At 47.5% G+C, this 16,051-nt stretch overlaps 1 protein-coding gene across 1 annotated transcript; it reads left to right on the top strand.

Annotated features, from left to right (window-relative positions):
* The first annotated feature begins 2,178 nt into the window (after nucleotides 1-2,178).
* Nucleotides 2,179-15,257, top strand: LOC127032806 (zinc finger protein 501-like). The gene is made up of 5 exons (XM_050920415.1): nucleotides 2,179-2,541; nucleotides 4,793-4,915; nucleotides 6,482-6,595; nucleotides 10,710-12,157; nucleotides 12,585-15,257. The coding sequence occupies exons 3-4, from the start codon at nucleotides 6,505-6,507 to the stop codon at nucleotides 11,816-11,818; spliced, it is 1,200 nt and encodes a 399-aa protein (XP_050776372.1). The 5' UTR covers nucleotides 2,179-2,541; nucleotides 4,793-4,915; nucleotides 6,482-6,504; the 3' UTR covers nucleotides 11,819-12,157; nucleotides 12,585-15,257.
* The last annotated feature ends 794 nt before the right edge of the window (nucleotides 15,258-16,051 follow it).

Genomic DNA, 16,051 nt, shown 5'->3' with positions numbered 1-16,051 from the left:
CCACTGGGCTCTCAATCCAGAATTCTAAGGGGCGGGGGAGACTGCGGGAACTATGGGATAGCTACAGAATAGCTACCTACAGTGCAATGCTCCAGAAATCGAAGCTAGCCTTGGACCATGGACGCACACTGCCGAATTAATGTACCTAGTGTGGCCACGTGCACTCGACTTTATACAATCTGTTTTATAAAACAGGTTTATGTAAAATCGGAATTATCCCGTAGTGTAGATGTACCCGAAGAAGGAGCTTGAGGTATAAAGGGCCAGCCTGAACTGATTGAAATACCTTGTTATGAGATAGTAGCCAAGAGGGCAAAACCCTGCTGGAAGGACTGGAAAGCTAAGAGGGTCTCCCTGTGGAAGATGGCTGACAGCTGATAAGCTAGCATGCACACAGACTAGTGGTTGTTTTATGATATGTGTTCTCTGTAATGTTTTTGTCCTAAAATAAATGTATGGTGCTCTGTGAAAGCTGTCTGGTCACTGTAACCCTGAAAGCCCCTTCTGAAGTCCCCCAAATCCCCTTCTCACCCTGACAGGTGGCACATAACGTTCATGTTTAGCTCCTGACCAGCCCTTCCTCCCAGTGGCTGCAGTAGAGACAACTCAGGTAGGGGATTTTCTGGGACTTGCTAGGGGGTCATCCTGGAGCCAAATTTCCAGCCCCAGATTTGCACAGCCCCAACAGGTAGGAATAGGGTTCAAGGTATTTACCAGACTCTCACTGCCAGAGGCGGATACCACAGATAAATGAACTATCCAGCAAGACCCATGGTTGATGCCCATTCCCCACATACGCCCTGGTATCATTTGACTATCATGTGTTAAAGCGTTTGGGAAGTTCATCTGTTTGACAGTGCTGAGATCCCAGGTAAGGAGCCCAATGCTGCTGGACAAACTACCAAAAGTAACAGCACCAAGAGCAACCAGTCATATTTAGCTGTGACACCGTAACCAATCAGCTGCAAGGATCCTCTGTGAAGGGGTCTGTGTCATCACTCGCCTCCCAAAACATGCCATAGCCTCACGTGGATGTTTGGAAAATAGATACTCCCAGCAGTAGCAGCAGTCGTGTCAGTAGATAACAGGAGATCAGGAATGCTATCCCTGGCTCTGGGAAGAGGGTGTGGTGAACTGGTTAGAGGTAAGTATCAGAAGGGTAGTCAGGTTAGTCTGGATCTGTAAAAGCACCAAAGAGTCCTGTGGTACCTTATAGACTAACAGACGTATTGGAGCATGAGCTTTCGTGGGTGAATACCCACGTCGTCGGATGCATGGTTAGAGGTAGGCTCACAAAAGCACTTATTTGTGGAACAATCAATCTGAAAGGCAGCTGGCCGAGTGGCTAAAATCTAGCTCTAGCAGATTGGTGATTTGGAGTAAAATCCTGGCTCCCTTGAAGCCAGTTTGAAAACTCCCGTCAATTTCAGTGGGGCTGGAATTTCACCAGTATTGCTACATCTCTCTGAACTGACCTGGTGCGAGCTTTCTGTTAATCTATCTGTAAAGTGCGCAGGTGGCAGCTCGTGTGTGTTAAATCAGGGGCTTCCTGTTTCTCTGCCTGTCCAGCACAGACAGGCTCTCCCTCTCCAACCCTCCTCACAGGGGTGCACTGTGGAGGGGGCTCCTCAGATGAGGAGCTGGGCAGAGGATGCAGGAAAAGTGCAGGGACTTGTATGGAGTCACGGGGGCTATTGTTAAGGGGGATGAACACAGGGAGTGTGGCTGCGGGGGGGAGGCAAGGCTGAAACCCGCAAGCCCAGAGGTGCCAGGAGACGGACTAGAAACTGCCCAGCCCAGAAGAGCCAAGCCTAGAGGTGCTGGGGCTCAGCCCGGCGATCCCTGCCTCTCTCCACCTGGCTATTTCACCCTCCTCTGGGCATGTCTTGTCCCATGCACAAATTTTGCGCACCCCCCCCCATCCCCTCCCCCTTTAGCTCCCATGTACTGTATAGCAGGGAGCAGATAGGGAGGGCAGCAGGCTTCAGCAGATATTACTGAGCATGCTCGGATCCCAACACATTTCCCCCTCCCCCCTCCCTTTGGGAGGATCTGATTGTTCTGCAGCCTGTGGGGGTGAGTAGGGGAATGTCGTGGGCGGAGGCGGGCTGTAGGCCCTTTCACACGCCACTTCCCCCCAGGGGACCCCGATCTCTGCAGACAGATGCTCTGGGCATTGCTTGCGGTCTGTCCCAGCCCCGCTGCAGCCCGGGTTGGTCTCGAGGGGCACAGGCAGGGGCTGGATCAGCTAAGAGCGGCGGGTTGTATCTGGTGTTGGCAAGGGTGAGGCAGAGATATGGGCTCCTAGGTGCGTCTGCTTTGCAAATAATCATAATCATGACTAATTGTAACCACAGGGCTGAGAGACTGCGGCTCCTGCATTGCAGTTGCTCCTAACCCGAGCTGTTTGAAATTGTTGCTTCCTCCATTGTGAGCCAGGAGCCTGGGGCTGAGCCGCTGCTGCTCCCCCAGCTGGTCTTTGCGGGGAGAGCCCAGCCGGGGACTTTCTGCGGGGGCTGGACCCAGCCCTTGAGCCTGCAGGTAAGAACTGATCCAGCTATGGGAGAGCGAGTGCCCCTGGGAAAGGGACAATGGCCGGAGGGAGGTGGGGAAAGAATAATGGAGAGGGGGGGGGCCGCAAGAGAAAAAAATGCGGAGCTAGGTTAGGTGTGGGAAGTTAACCGGACTGTGCTGGGTTGGGGCTTCTTTGAGCATGGCTGCATCCATGGTAGAGTTTATAGCAGCATAAATATATAGGTAAAAAAACTGCAGCCCCAGGTGACATTATGATACTAGTGTAACTCCTCTAGTATCACCCAGAGCTTATCGGCTCGATGCCTCAGTTTCCCACATGTCAGATGGGGAGAATGGCACTCTCCTGTCACTCGGGGGTATTAGGAGGATAAATTATTTTTTTTAAACTGTGGTGCTCAGGTATTAGGATTTGGGGGCCAGCAGGTAAGGACCATAGAGAGCGAAGCAGCCCCTGGCGAACACAACACACTAGCTTTGATTCAGAAATCTTCCCCCTCCCCCCCAGCTTTTTAAAGGAAATGGGAACTCGTGAATGTGCGTATCTGCTGCACAGTGTTGGTCTATAGATGCTAGAGCCGGGGTTCACAACCTTTCTGAGTCCCCCCCGCCCGCCCGCCCGCCCGCCAACATGCGGTATGCTGTACAAACTCCATGGCCCCCCTGTGCCACAACAACTGGTTTTCTGCATATAAAAGCCAGGGCTGGCGTTGGAGGGTAGCAAGTGGGGCAGTTGCCCAGAGCCCCATGCCACAAGGGGTCCTGCAAAGCTACATTGCTCAGGTTTTCCCCTTCAGCCCCGTGTGGCAGGGCTCAGGACCCCGGGCTTCAGACCCAGGCAGTGGGGCTTTGGCTTTCTCTCCTGGGCCCCAGCGAGTCTTAACACTGGCCCTGCTTGGCAGAGCCCCTGAAACCTGCTTGTGGCCCCTCATCTGGCCCCAGACCTCTCACTGAGAGCCACTGTGCTATAGAAATAGGAGACACTCTGCGTCTCAGGTGGGTAGGTGTATAGGAGCTATAGGAACTGAGAGACACAGGGTGATGTGCTTTGCTGGAGCACTTTTATGTATGCACTCACATGGGAAGAGAGATCTCTTGCCCTTGCCTCTTGCCCTTAGTAGGAGATGCCTGTGTATGTGACTGTGGGTGCTGCAGAGGGGTGCCAGGGACTGTGTGGCTACATGTGCTGTAGAAATGTACCAGATGTCCCCAGTGCCTCAGTAGGCTCCATAGGCCATGGTGTCTGTGCTACCGATGTGTGGGCTATGCTATGTGCATATGCAGGAGTCATTATTGATCATTTCTCCAGGATGGGGGGCTACATGCTCTATTGGGGGATTGCCCCCTCTACCAGCGGTCTCCTTTCCTGTTCAGTAGCAGGTTGCCAGATGCGAGCTTGTGAAGGTGCTGCAGAAGTGCAAGGAGCTGTATATGTATAGGGTTGTTGGGTCTATACACAGTCTATGGGAGTGCAGGGGATTGTATGAGTGTTTAGCTAGCTATATGCATAGGAGATATATACTAATGTACTGGCTCTCAACCTTCCCAGACTACTGTACCCCAGCAGGAGTCTGATTTGACTTCCCTACCCCAAGTTCCCCGTTACTTAAAAATGACGTGCTTACAGAATCAGACATAAAAATACAAAAGTGTCACAGCCCACTGATACTGAAAAATTGCTTCCTTTCTCATTTTTACCATATAATTATAAAATAAATCCACTGGAAATATTGTACTTACATTGCAGTGTATAGTACATAGAGCAGTATAAACAAGTCATTGTCTGAATGAAAATTGTTTGTACTGACTTCGCTAGTGCTTTTTATGTAGCCTTTTGTAAAACTAGATAAGTATCTAGATGAGCTGATGTACCCCTTGGAAGACCTCTGCATACCTCCGGGGGCGGGGGCGTGTCACATGCCCTCAATTAATTAGTACAGTGCTTCTCAACCAGGGGTATGTGGGTGAGGATAAAAGGGAAAAGAACAATAGCAATGTTATGGAGGGGCATCTATTATAGATTACCAAATCAGGAAGAGGAAGTGGATGAGGCATTTTCCAAACAGGTAACAGGATTAGCTAACCTGCGAGTTAGTACTGATGAGGGCTTTTAACTTCCCTGATATCTACTTAGAAGACTAATACAGCAAAACATAGCGTGTCCTTCAATTTCTTAGCGTGTAGGGGACAGTTTTCTGGTTCAGAAAGTTGAGGAAACAACTAGGGGGTCATCCGTTTTGTATCTGGTTTTGACCAACAGGGATGAATTAGTTGCGAACCTGTAGGTGGTCAGGAACTTGGGAAGAAGAGATCATGATCTGATAGAATTCAAGATCCTAAGGAAAGGAGGGCCAACAAACCAAGGACACTGGACTTCAGAAAGGTAGATTTCAGCCAACTCAGAGAAATATTAGGCAAGGTCACATGGAGAGACTAATTAGGAAGAAAAGAAGTTGAAGGGGGCTGGCAGTTCCTAAAAGATGTAATACTAGATACTCAACATCAAGCTATTCCCATGCAAAGGAAATATAAGAAGAGCCACAGGAGGTCAATGGGGCTGCACAAGAAGCTTTTTAGTATCTAAAAGCCAAAAGGGATACAGGCAGGGAATGGAAGGAGGGGCATGTCACCAAGGAAGTATACACATGGGAATAGCGTGTGTGTGTGTAAGGGCCAAATCAGGAAAGCCAAGACAAAGAATGAGTTACAGCTGGCAAGGAATGTTGGAGACAACAAGGAGTTCTACAAATACACCTCTACCTCGATATAATGCAACCCAATATAACATGAATTCAGATATAATGCCGTAAAGCAGTGCTCTGGGGGGGCGGGGCTGCGCACTCCGGTGGATCAAAGCAAGTTCTATATAACACGATAAGATTTTTTTGGCTCCCGAGAACTGCGTTATATCGAGGTAGAGGTGTATGACAGACAAAAAGAAAGATCAGGGATGATGTGGATCCGCTGCTCAATGGAGAAGGTGAGTTGGTAACGGAAGATGATGGGAAGGCAGAACTGCTCAATGCCTACTTTGCTTCTGTCTTCTCACAAAAAATAACAGGACCAGATGACTAGTGAAGTTACTATAGACAATAGTATGCAAATCAAGATAAATAGAGAACACATCATAGATCTTGTGACTAATCTCAATCAGTTCAAGTCAACAGGGTGCTGAAGGAATTAGCTGCAGAAATTTCAGTCACTGGCAATAATATTTGCAAACTCATGGATAACAGGAGAGGTCCCGGAAGACTGGAGAAGGGCTAACATAGTGGCCATCATAAAAGTTGGAGCCGGGGAACTATAGATCAGTTAGCCTGACTTCAATACCTGGAAAGCTACTAGAGCAATGTATAAAACATTCAATTTGCAGATACCTGGAGAATGAAGGAGTGATCACTAGCAGCCAGCATGGATTTACCAAGAACAAATCCTGCCAGACCAGCTTTCTTTCTTTCTTTGACAAGGTTGGGTGGATGGGGGAAATGTGGTGGACATAATATACCTGGACTTTAGCAAGGCTTTTGACCCAGTCCCACAAGACATTCTGACAGGTAAACTGGAGAAATGTGGGCTTGGCAGAACTATCATCAAGTGGATACATAATTGGTTAAATACCTGCAACCAAAGAGTAACTATTAATAGAATGATGTCCAATTAGGGAGAGGTCTCAAGTGGGGTTCCACAGGGATCTGTTCTGGGTCCAGTGTTATTTAACATAATTTATTAATGACCTGGATGTAGAAATAGAGAGCGTATGGATCTAATTTGCAGACGATGCAAAGCTAGGGAGGGTTGCAAATACTTTGGAAGACAGAGCTAAAATTCAGAGGGTTCTTGATAAATTGGAGAACGGGGCTACAGACAAAATGAAATTCAACAAAGACAAATGTAAGGTACTACACAACTGTGAAGCCTTGATCTTGCCTCTTTTCTTTCCTGGGAGCAGGTTTTCCAATTCCCAAGCCCGACATGATCTCCTGGAGGAAATGGAGAAAAGAGCTGTGGGTCCCAGACTCTCAGAACTCTGAGGAAAATGTGACCTTGAGGAACACCCTCACAGGTGAGGAATTGGTTAAAGTGATACAGAAACCATCCATCGTTGATGTAAACAGCTGGGATTCCCACAAAGGCCCCATTTGTTCCTCTGCCTCATCTCACTCAGGTCAGAATGTTGTATCCTCTTGGCAGACCTCATGCTTGGCTTCCCACCCATCCTGAGTGGCACCTGGCAGTAGCTCTCTTCCCTCTGAGTGTTCGGATGATATGTGGAGGCAAAATTGCTTCCCTCCTCTCCGTCTTCTGAAGAACGATTTGGGGGGCAGGATTCAGCTCCTGATTCTTAATCTCCCCAGCAGTTAATTCAGTTTATTTCCCTCCCTTCCCCATTCTCCTTTCTGAGGTTCCCTTTCCCCCAGCACAGAGAATGTCTGGATCCCCTGACTGTCCCAGAAGCTGTTGGGACGGTGATTGAGGACAAGGATGAGAATCTTTAGCAGAGAGGTCCTGAGCAAGTGGAACCACTTGGGAGGGTATCAGGAGGAGCTATGAGCAAAGTGTCACGTTCAAGCAAAGTGTCACGTTCAGACAATCTAATTACTGAACAACCATATGCTGACATAAGTTAGGTCGACTTAATTTTGTAGTGTAGAGATGCCCTGTGATTATTCCTGTAATAACTGCAGTTGGAGGGATTTTCTCCTTGTTTCTTGATGACTGGGGCACGATGCGGTCTCATGTTTCTGGAATTTCAGGTGTCAAGGGAGTCTTTATCTCTCGCTGAAGTTTTTACCTCAATAGGTTTCTTCTTTCCAGACAAACTCCCAATAAAACATTTGTTTTATATCTCTTGTCTTCTCTGATATCCCAGGAATTTCCTCAGTTCTTAAGCTCTTGGGTTGGATGTAAAGTGCCCCTAACTGGATAAGTTGCCTTCCTTATTGACCACCACACCTTATAAAGTATAGCTCACTTCTCAGCCCTTTTTGTCAGGAGGTCTTGGGTAGCTCAGCTAATTTATTCATTGTGATTCTGTACCCATGATGCAACTGGAAAGAATAAACCCGTGCTGCATACTTTTTGTGAGTTTCATTAGAAAAGATAAGCAAGGAAATAATAAATTAAACCCTGAGGCTAAAACTACCATAACTTCACTCAACTGATTTAAAATTAAACAATGCAATGATCAAATTATGGTCATTATTGAGACTTAAGGCCAGTCTATGGTTAAACTACTTCACCAGGGCAGCTGAGCCACTGTATCACTTTATAGCTACTCCAAGAAGTGGTAGCTATGTCGACAGGGGAATTCTCCTGTCTTGTCTGCACTAGGGGTGAGGTCACAAAGAGGGGTGGATTTTTCACACCCCTGAGTGCCATAGTTAAACCAATGTAAGAATCATAGAAGATTAGGGTTGGAAGAGACCTCAGGAGGTCATCTAGTACAACCCCCTGCTCAAAGCAGCACCAACCCCAACTAAATCATCCCAGCCAGGGCTCTGTCAAGGCAGGCCTTAAAGGCCTCTAAGGATGGAGATTCCACTACCTCCCTAGGCTTCTAGTGTAGACCTGGCCTTACTCAGTATATCGATAGGTTAACAAAGACATTAGCTGGGATTATCCATTTATAATGTCAGGTTAATACAGCAGCTAATCAAATCCTGAGGTTGACAAAAGGAAAACCTAAATCCTAGTGTAAAGAGAGCTAGGTTGATGAAATAATTCTTCTGTCAACCTCGCTACCACCTCTTGGGGAGGTGGATTACCTATGCCAATGGGAGAACCCCTCCCATCGGCATAGGTTGCGTCTACACTGAAGCGCCATAGTGGCACCATTTTAAGTGTAGAGACACCCTCAGTTTAGTAAATGTAGGACAAGAGGGTGTTTTTTTTGTTTTGTTTTTTTCACTTTAGACGTTGACCAAGAGAGAGTCCACCAAGGAGTGGTAAATTGAGCTTGGCTAGTCTTAAGGAAGTACAGAGACCAAATTGGTTTCTTTATCCGCAACTTCACTGCTACTACTTATTTCTTAAATCTCACCATGATAGGTGTTATTCTACTCTTCTTAGCCCTACTCACACACACATACAAAGTGTGTGCATTTTACAAGTGATATCACAACAGAGATTATCAAGCCAGCCTTACAGCTAACAATAGCAGTGCCCAGTAGCATGTCTTTCTCATGTGTGGCACTCAATGATGTAGATGACAGACTTGGAGTTTAGGGAACTATTAATGATGCCATTTCCCAGAAACATAAAAACTCCCTCAATAAACACCCTAACAAGTATTTCTCCCTTATGATGACAAGAAAAGAGTTCACGGTTCTTCTGCTGCATGGTTCTTTGGGATCTTTGGCTCGCATGACTGCAGTTACTGGAACCAGGCGATGGAGTAGCTTGGTCAGGGTTCTTGATGCCCACAGAGTTCTCTTAGACAGTAGCATATTGGTCAGGGAGGTATAAGCAATGAATGGAGTCTTCACTTCTTCATACTCAACGGGAACTAAGGGGTTCTTTTCATAGATGTTGTTGGTGACCCAAGAGAGCACACGTCTCTTCTCCAGGGTCTTGACCTTCGTAGTGGAGGGTGATTCCCACTTACACCATCCCATGGTCCACCTTCATAACTCATTCAGTGGCCTTTGCCTTCCAGATACAGTCAATATGGCCCAGTCCTCTCACATGGGCAAGCATCAGGCCTGCGGTCTCTATGCAAATTCCCACTCGGATCATCATTGTCCCAAAAAATCCTCTATTGCAAGTGCAATGTCTGATGGGCCATCTGGTGGCTAATAAGGCTTGAGCTCCAACTGAAGATTTTCCCGCACTTAGAACGTTCATATCGTTTCTCTTTAGTGAAGATTTATGGCTGGATCATGATTGCATTAAAGTCCTCCAAACCTCCCTGTCTCCTTGGCTGATTCCTCTGCTGCCTTTCTGACCTGCATTCACTTTCACAGGCTTTTCCCCATTTGGGACTATGGGAAATTTTCCCTTTGGTTCTTCCCGATACTATTCCACGTGGTTCCATTTGCTCAGGGCTGAATATTCCCCTCCTCGTCCTTGCTCACACCTCACAGTAGCTCCCTTCCCTCAGAGTTTTAACTCGGGAAATGACATTGGATTAGTCTCTCCTTGCCTCTGGGGAGAGGTTCTTGGGTTTGTTTGTTTGGTGGGAGAGGAATTCAGCTCCTGATTGCTTGATCTCCTTAGCAATTATTTTGATTTATTTCCCTCCTTTCCTAATACGTATAAAATGATGGGGTCAAAATGAGCTGTTATCACTCAAGAGAAAGGTCTTGGAGTCATTGTGGGTTGTTCTCTGAAATCATCCACTCAAAGTGCAGCAGGAGTCAGAAAAGCGAACAGAATGTTGAGAATCGTTAGGAAAGGGATAGATAATAAGACAGAAAAGATCATATTGCCTCTATATAAATCCATGGTACGCCCACATCTTGAATACTGTGTGCAGATGTGGTTGCTCCATTTCAAAAAAGATATATTGGAAATGGAAAAGGTTCAGAAAAGGGCAACAAAAATGATTAAGGGTATGGAATGGCTGTCACATGAGGAGAGATTAATAGAATGGGACTTTTCAGCTTAAAAAAAAGACGACTAAGGCGGGATATGATTGAGGTCTACAAAATCATGACTGGTGCAGAGAAATTAAATAAGGAAGTGTTGTTATTTATTGCTTCTCATAACACAAGAACTAGGGTCACCAAATGAAATTAATAGGCAGCAGGTTTAAAACAAACAAAAGGAAGTATTTCTTCACACAACGCACAGTCAACCTGTGGAACTCTTTGCTAGGGGATGTTTTGAAGGCCAAGACTATAACAGGGTTCAAAAAAGAGCTAGATAAATTCATAGTGGATAGGTCCATCAATGGCTATTAACCAGGATGGGCAGAGATGGTGTCCCTAGCTTCAGTTTGCCAGAAGCTGGGAATGGGTGACAGGGGATGGATCACTGGATGATTATCTGTTCTGTTCATTCCCTGTGAGGCACCTGGCATTGGCCACTGTCGGTAGACAGGATACTGGGTTAGATGATCCTTTGGTCTGATCCAGTATGGCCGTTCTTATGTTTTTATGTTTCCATTCCCCTTTCTGAGGTTCCTTTTCTCCCTGGCACAGGGAATGACTCCTGTCTGGATTCTCTCTTTTGCCCAGCAGGTGATGGGATGATGAGTAAGATTAAGGAGGAGAATCTTGAGCGGGAAGGTCCTGAGGAAGTGGAACCACACGGGACGGTATTGGGAAGATCCAAAGGAAATGTTTCCCAGAGACCCAAGCATGGTGAAGCCTGTAGGAGTCGGTTCAAGTCAGAAAGGCAGAAGGGAAACCAGCCAAGGAAGAAATGGGCTGAATCCACTCATCCAGGAGAAGGTTTGGAGGATCCTAAAGAGAGCATGATCCAGCCGAAGATCCACACTAAAAAGAAATCGTATAACTGCCCCGAATGTGGGAAAAGCTTCACTCAGACATCAAATCTTATTATACATGAGAGAATCCACACAGGGCAGAGACCCTATAAATGCCTTGAGTGTGGGAAAAGCTTCAGGCAGAGATCAGACCTCAGTAAACATCAGCGAATCCACACTGGAGAGACCCCTTACAAATGCCCCGACTGTGGGAAAAGCTTTAAGCAAAGATTCAGCCTCATCGTACATCACCGAAGTCACACTGGAGAGACCCCTTATAAATGCAATGACTGCGGGAAAGGCTTCACCCAGAGCACCAACCTGGTTTCACACCAGAGGATCCACACAGGAGAGACACCCTATAAATGCACCGACTGCGGGAAAAGCTTCAAGCAAAGATTCAGCCTCATCGTACACCAGAGAAACCACACTGGAGAGAGAGCCTATAAATGCGCTGACTGCGGGAAAAGCTTCAAGCAGAGCTCGGAGCTCATTTCACACCAGAGAATCCATGTCGGAGAGAGGCCCTTCAAATGCACGGAGTGTGGGAAAAACTTCAGTCAGAGCTCAGGCCTGATTAGACATCGGAGAACCCACACAGGAGAGAAACCCTACAAGTGCATCGATTGTGGGAAAGGCTTCAGTCAGAGCTCGGGACTTATTAGGCATCGGAGAACCCACACGGGGCAGAAACCCTATGACTGCCTTGAGTGCGGGAAAAGCTTCACTCAGAGCTCAGCCCTTATCGTACATCAGAGAGTCCACACAGGAGAGGCACCCTATCGATGTTCTGTCTGTGGGAAAAGCTACAAGGTGAAGGACTCCCTCATTTCCCACCAGAAACTCCACACAGGATAGGAAGCAAAGGAAGCACTCACAGCTGGGCAATGGCTCTGTGCCCTCCTGAAGCAAAGTGTAAATGTGCTTCGTTTAAGGATAGTCTTGGGAGAGGAGCAAGGGGGGTGGAGCATGGACACCAACGCCATAGATACTCCAGGGCTGGAGCACCCACAGAAAAAAAATAGGGCTGCCAGTGGGTGCTAAGTACCCACTATGGGTCAGTGCCTCTTCCTCCCCCACAGTGCCTCCCACCTGCCTGTCACCCCCCAATCAGTTCCTCCCCCTCTTTCCAACGCCTCCTGTGATCAGCTGTTCCGTGGTGTGCTGGAGGCATTGGAGGGGGAGAAGCAGGAACAGGTGGGAGGAGGGGGGCAGAAAGAGGCAGGGTGGGGGCTTGGAGGAAGGGGTGGGGGCAGGGCCTGGAGCACAGTAGGGGTCGAGCACCCTCGGGGATCTCTGTAAGTCAGCGACTATGGGGTGGATGGTTTCAGTTTGGGGAGAGGGGGTTGTCGGGATCGGTGCATTAGTCAGTATAGAGATGTGCCACTTCCTGAAGTCTTTCTGGATTACATGTGGCACCTTTCCTGCAAGAGGGCAGAAACAAAGCAGCTCAGGACAGGACAATTACAGGCTGCAGCTATACAGAGCAGTTGGCAGTTTGGTTACCTCATTGCATGTTGTACATAGTGTCCATAATAAAGGATTTCTCTTGACATCTCTGCTCATCAAAAAGATACCACATGGTACCAGCAGTGGAAGGCACCCAGCATGCTGGAAGACCCAGTGAGAGAGGTCACATTACAGTGGCTGCTCCAGAGCCTTTACAGCTACAAGTAATTCTCCACCCACTCTGGGAATCAGAGGATATGCCTGTAAAGGATTCAGACAGCAGTCTGAGCTGCTTATAAAAGTCAGCCACAGGGACAGGGACAAATAAAGTGGAGGCGAAGCCAAAGATTGCTTTGATCCTTACTGCAACAGGCACAGAAGTCCCAGATGGTGGTAGAGAAAGAGAGGAAAGTTTTGCAGAAATATCAAAAATGTCTGAGGCTCATTGTGTTCTTAGAAAAAAATGTTACTTATGAGAGAGAGAGATGAGTCAGGACAAGAACACAGAATGAAGGGGAAACAATCGAGTTCTGTCAAAGATTTAAAGCTAAAAAATCAGTCCTGTGACTATGGAATTGTAAAAGATTCTCTCATTAAAGACCAAATTATCCTGGGGTGTAACAATAAAAAAGGCTGTGAATGGTTATGAAGGGAGATGGATCTGTCACTAGAAAGGGAAATATGTTTAGTAAGCCACTTTGTTTTCAGTTTAAACTGATTTTTACTGAAAATTTCCCAGGTTTTCAAAAAGTATTATTCTGTTTTTTCTGATTTTCACCCTACTTTTGTATCTTTCAAAGATATAAAAAATAACATGTTTTATTAGGGAAATACCATACATGGCATGAGATCTATGTATTATGATCATACATTAGTCTGTGTGTATATGCGAAGCTGCCTGTTGAAGTCAGGCTATGTATTAATCTAGAAGATACACACAATAAATGGGTGGGCACGCAAGTGCCAAAGTGCGTGCGCATCTGAATGTACTGATGAATCTCATGCCCACCCTGTACACGTTTCAAGCTGTTAGCAGACAACGGGTTAAAGATCTGACATGCTAAAATGGGAAGAAAATGAAAATCTGTGTCAGAATACGTTACAGAACACAAGGAAATATTCAAAAGTTTTAAAAAAACAAAACTAGGAGAAAGGGATGAAGTTGAGTATATGCAGTGCAAATGGTGTGGCCCAGTTATTAAATGTAAATAGTTATAGGCCAATAGTTCTAAGTCTACAACAATAAACTGTTTATTCAAATGAAAAGCCTTCTTTGGGGATTAGAGATATGCTTTTCTTAAATGCAGAGGTGGCCTTGTGTTTTGAGTTCTGTTTTAGTTCTGCAGCAAACCACACTGATTAATGGAATTCAAAGCATTAATCTACTGAATGCTTTTCTCCCCAGTCTTTCCGTCCACCAAAATAAACCCCAATATTTACCTAGAAAAATTAATAATAGTTTTTTGCACTGATTTTCACCTGTTTTTGTTGTGGTAATAAACACTGCTAAAATCTTGGGAAAAATTAAATTAAATAAAAACTGAAAACAAAGGGCCCTATGTACAGGCCAGGCAGCAGAACAAACCAAGGCAAACAAAAGGGCTAGAGAGAAGCACAGAGCATATTGCTTTGGTTACTGTAGCTAAACCAACAAGAGAAAAGTTCCCAGAAATTAAACTGGCCAGGGACAGAAAAATGGAAAGCAGGAAACAACGTCAGTGATGTGGCAACCAGTCTGATTATAGAAAATAGCAGCATTTGGGCAGATATGTAGAAACTGTAATAAACCCAACCATTATACTAAAATGTGCAGAGAAAGCAGGAACGTTCATGTATTAAATGCAGAAAGGGATTCCTCAGGTGAAGAGGAACTGCTGTTCTAAAGCAAATAGAGGAGGGTGAAAACTCGAAAGATTGGCAAGACGCAAGATAGACACTCGGCCGCAAATAATGTAATAACACAAACTGAAATAGAGATGTAAGGAGCATGGAAAAGTGGAAGAGTTGAAAGCGTCTGTGAAGACTATGATGGAGGAACAATGCCAGTGTTGCGAGAGTGAACGCTGACACTTCAGTACAAATGGAAAACGATAAAGCAGGAGTTTGTGGTGGTACAGAGGCCAGTCCAGCCTTGGGTCTGCACAAGCATCAGGAGTTTGGTCTCATGAAGAGGACGCATAAACCTCAGAGAGACAGGAAGACAGGCAGAACCAGATACGAAAGTATTAAGAGCAGCAATGAAGAGGTGTTCCCAAGAAACAGGTGCCTCCCAGTAACAGCCATTAGGCGGTTAGAAGAAGATGCAGAACCTATGGTACATACTATGTGACGTTTCACACCCCTTAGGAAAGAGGGTAGAAGAAGAGCTGTGAAACATGACAATAAATGGTATGATTTGGAGAATAGAAGAGCCGGCAGATTGGGCTCCCTCCTTAGAAACTAGAGAAAAAAAGGATGGAGACTGTGGCTGTGTATGGTGCTGAACAAAACAGAAAAAGTGCACTTGGCCGCAAGGAGTGAATTCCTATCTGAGATGGCAGGAGCCAAACGCCTCACCAAATTAGATGCATTGGCAAAGTAGTGGCAGACCCTCTTAGACCAGGGGTCTCAAACTCAAATGACCACAAGGACCACATGAGGACTAGTGCACTGAACCGAGGGCCACATCAGTGACACTCCCCATCGCTGCCTCTGGCCCCATCCCCACTCCACCTCTTCCATTAAGGCCCACCTCTGACCCACCTCTTCCCTGCCCCAATCCAATCCCTTCCTTGAAGTCCCCACCTCAACGCTGCCCCCAGGGTGTGCAGAAAGGGTGCAGGGTGTGGCGGGGGCTCAGGGCAGGGAGTTGAGGTGCAGGTGGTGTACAGGGTGTGGCAGGGGACTCAGGGCAGGGCATTGGTGGGTAGGATGCAAGAGGGTGAGGGGTGTGGCGGGGCTCAGGGCAGGGGGTTGGGGTGTAGGATGTGGCAGGGGGCTCAGGGCAGGGAGTTGGGGTGTGGGATGTGGTGGCTCAGGGAAGGGGGTTAGGGTGCAGGGCTGTGTGTGATGTGGCAGGGGGCTCAGGACGGGGTTGGGATGTGGGATGTGGCAGGGAGCTCAGGACAGGGGTTTGGGGTGTGGGATGTGACAGGGGGCTCAGGGCAGGGAGTTGGGGTGTGGGATGTGGTAGGGAGCTCAGGGCAGGGGGTTGGGGTGCAGGAGGTGTGTGGGATGTGGCAGGGGGTTTGGGCGTGGGATGCGGCAGGGGGCTCAGGGCAGGGAGTTGGGGTGTGGGATGTGACGGGGCTCAGGACAGGGAGATGGGATGTGGCAGGGAGATCAGGGCAGAGAGTTGGGGTGCAGGAGGTGTGTGGGATGTGGCAGGGGGTTGGGGCGTGGGACTCAGGACAGGGGGTTGGGGTGTGGGATGTGGCAGGGGGCTCAGGGCAGGGGGTTGGGGTGCAGGAGGTATACGCTAGGGGGCTGAGGGCAGGGAGTTGGGGTGCAGCGTGCGGGCTCCAGCCCAGCACCGCTTACCTAGAGCAGCTCCGGGGCAGCAGCGGCGTGCACTGGGGCCAGGGCAGGCTCCCTCCCTGCCTGCCTGCCTGCCCTGGCCCCCGCACTGCTCCGTACCAGAAAGCAGCTGGAACCCTGTCCCTG

This window comes from Gopherus flavomarginatus, chromosome 12 (genome assembly GCF_025201925.1).
Source record: "Gopherus flavomarginatus isolate rGopFla2 chromosome 12, rGopFla2.mat.asm, whole genome shotgun sequence".
Lineage (NCBI taxonomy): Eukaryota > Metazoa > Chordata > Testudines > Testudinidae > Gopherus > Gopherus flavomarginatus.
Note: the sequence above shows the minus strand (reverse complement) of the source record. Positions and strands in the feature narration are given on the sequence as shown.

What these genes read in the sequence shown, in the direction of transcription:
- LOC127032806 (XM_050920415.1), top strand. Translation starts at nt 6,505, where the DNA reads ATGATCTCCTGGAGGAAATGGAGAAAAGAGCTGTGGGTCCCAGACTCT. An exon ending in CTTGAGGAACACCCTCACAG is followed by an intron (nt 6,596 to 10,709) that starts GTGAGGAATTGG and finishes TCTTTTGCCCAG; the next exon opens with CAGGTGATGGGATGATGAGT.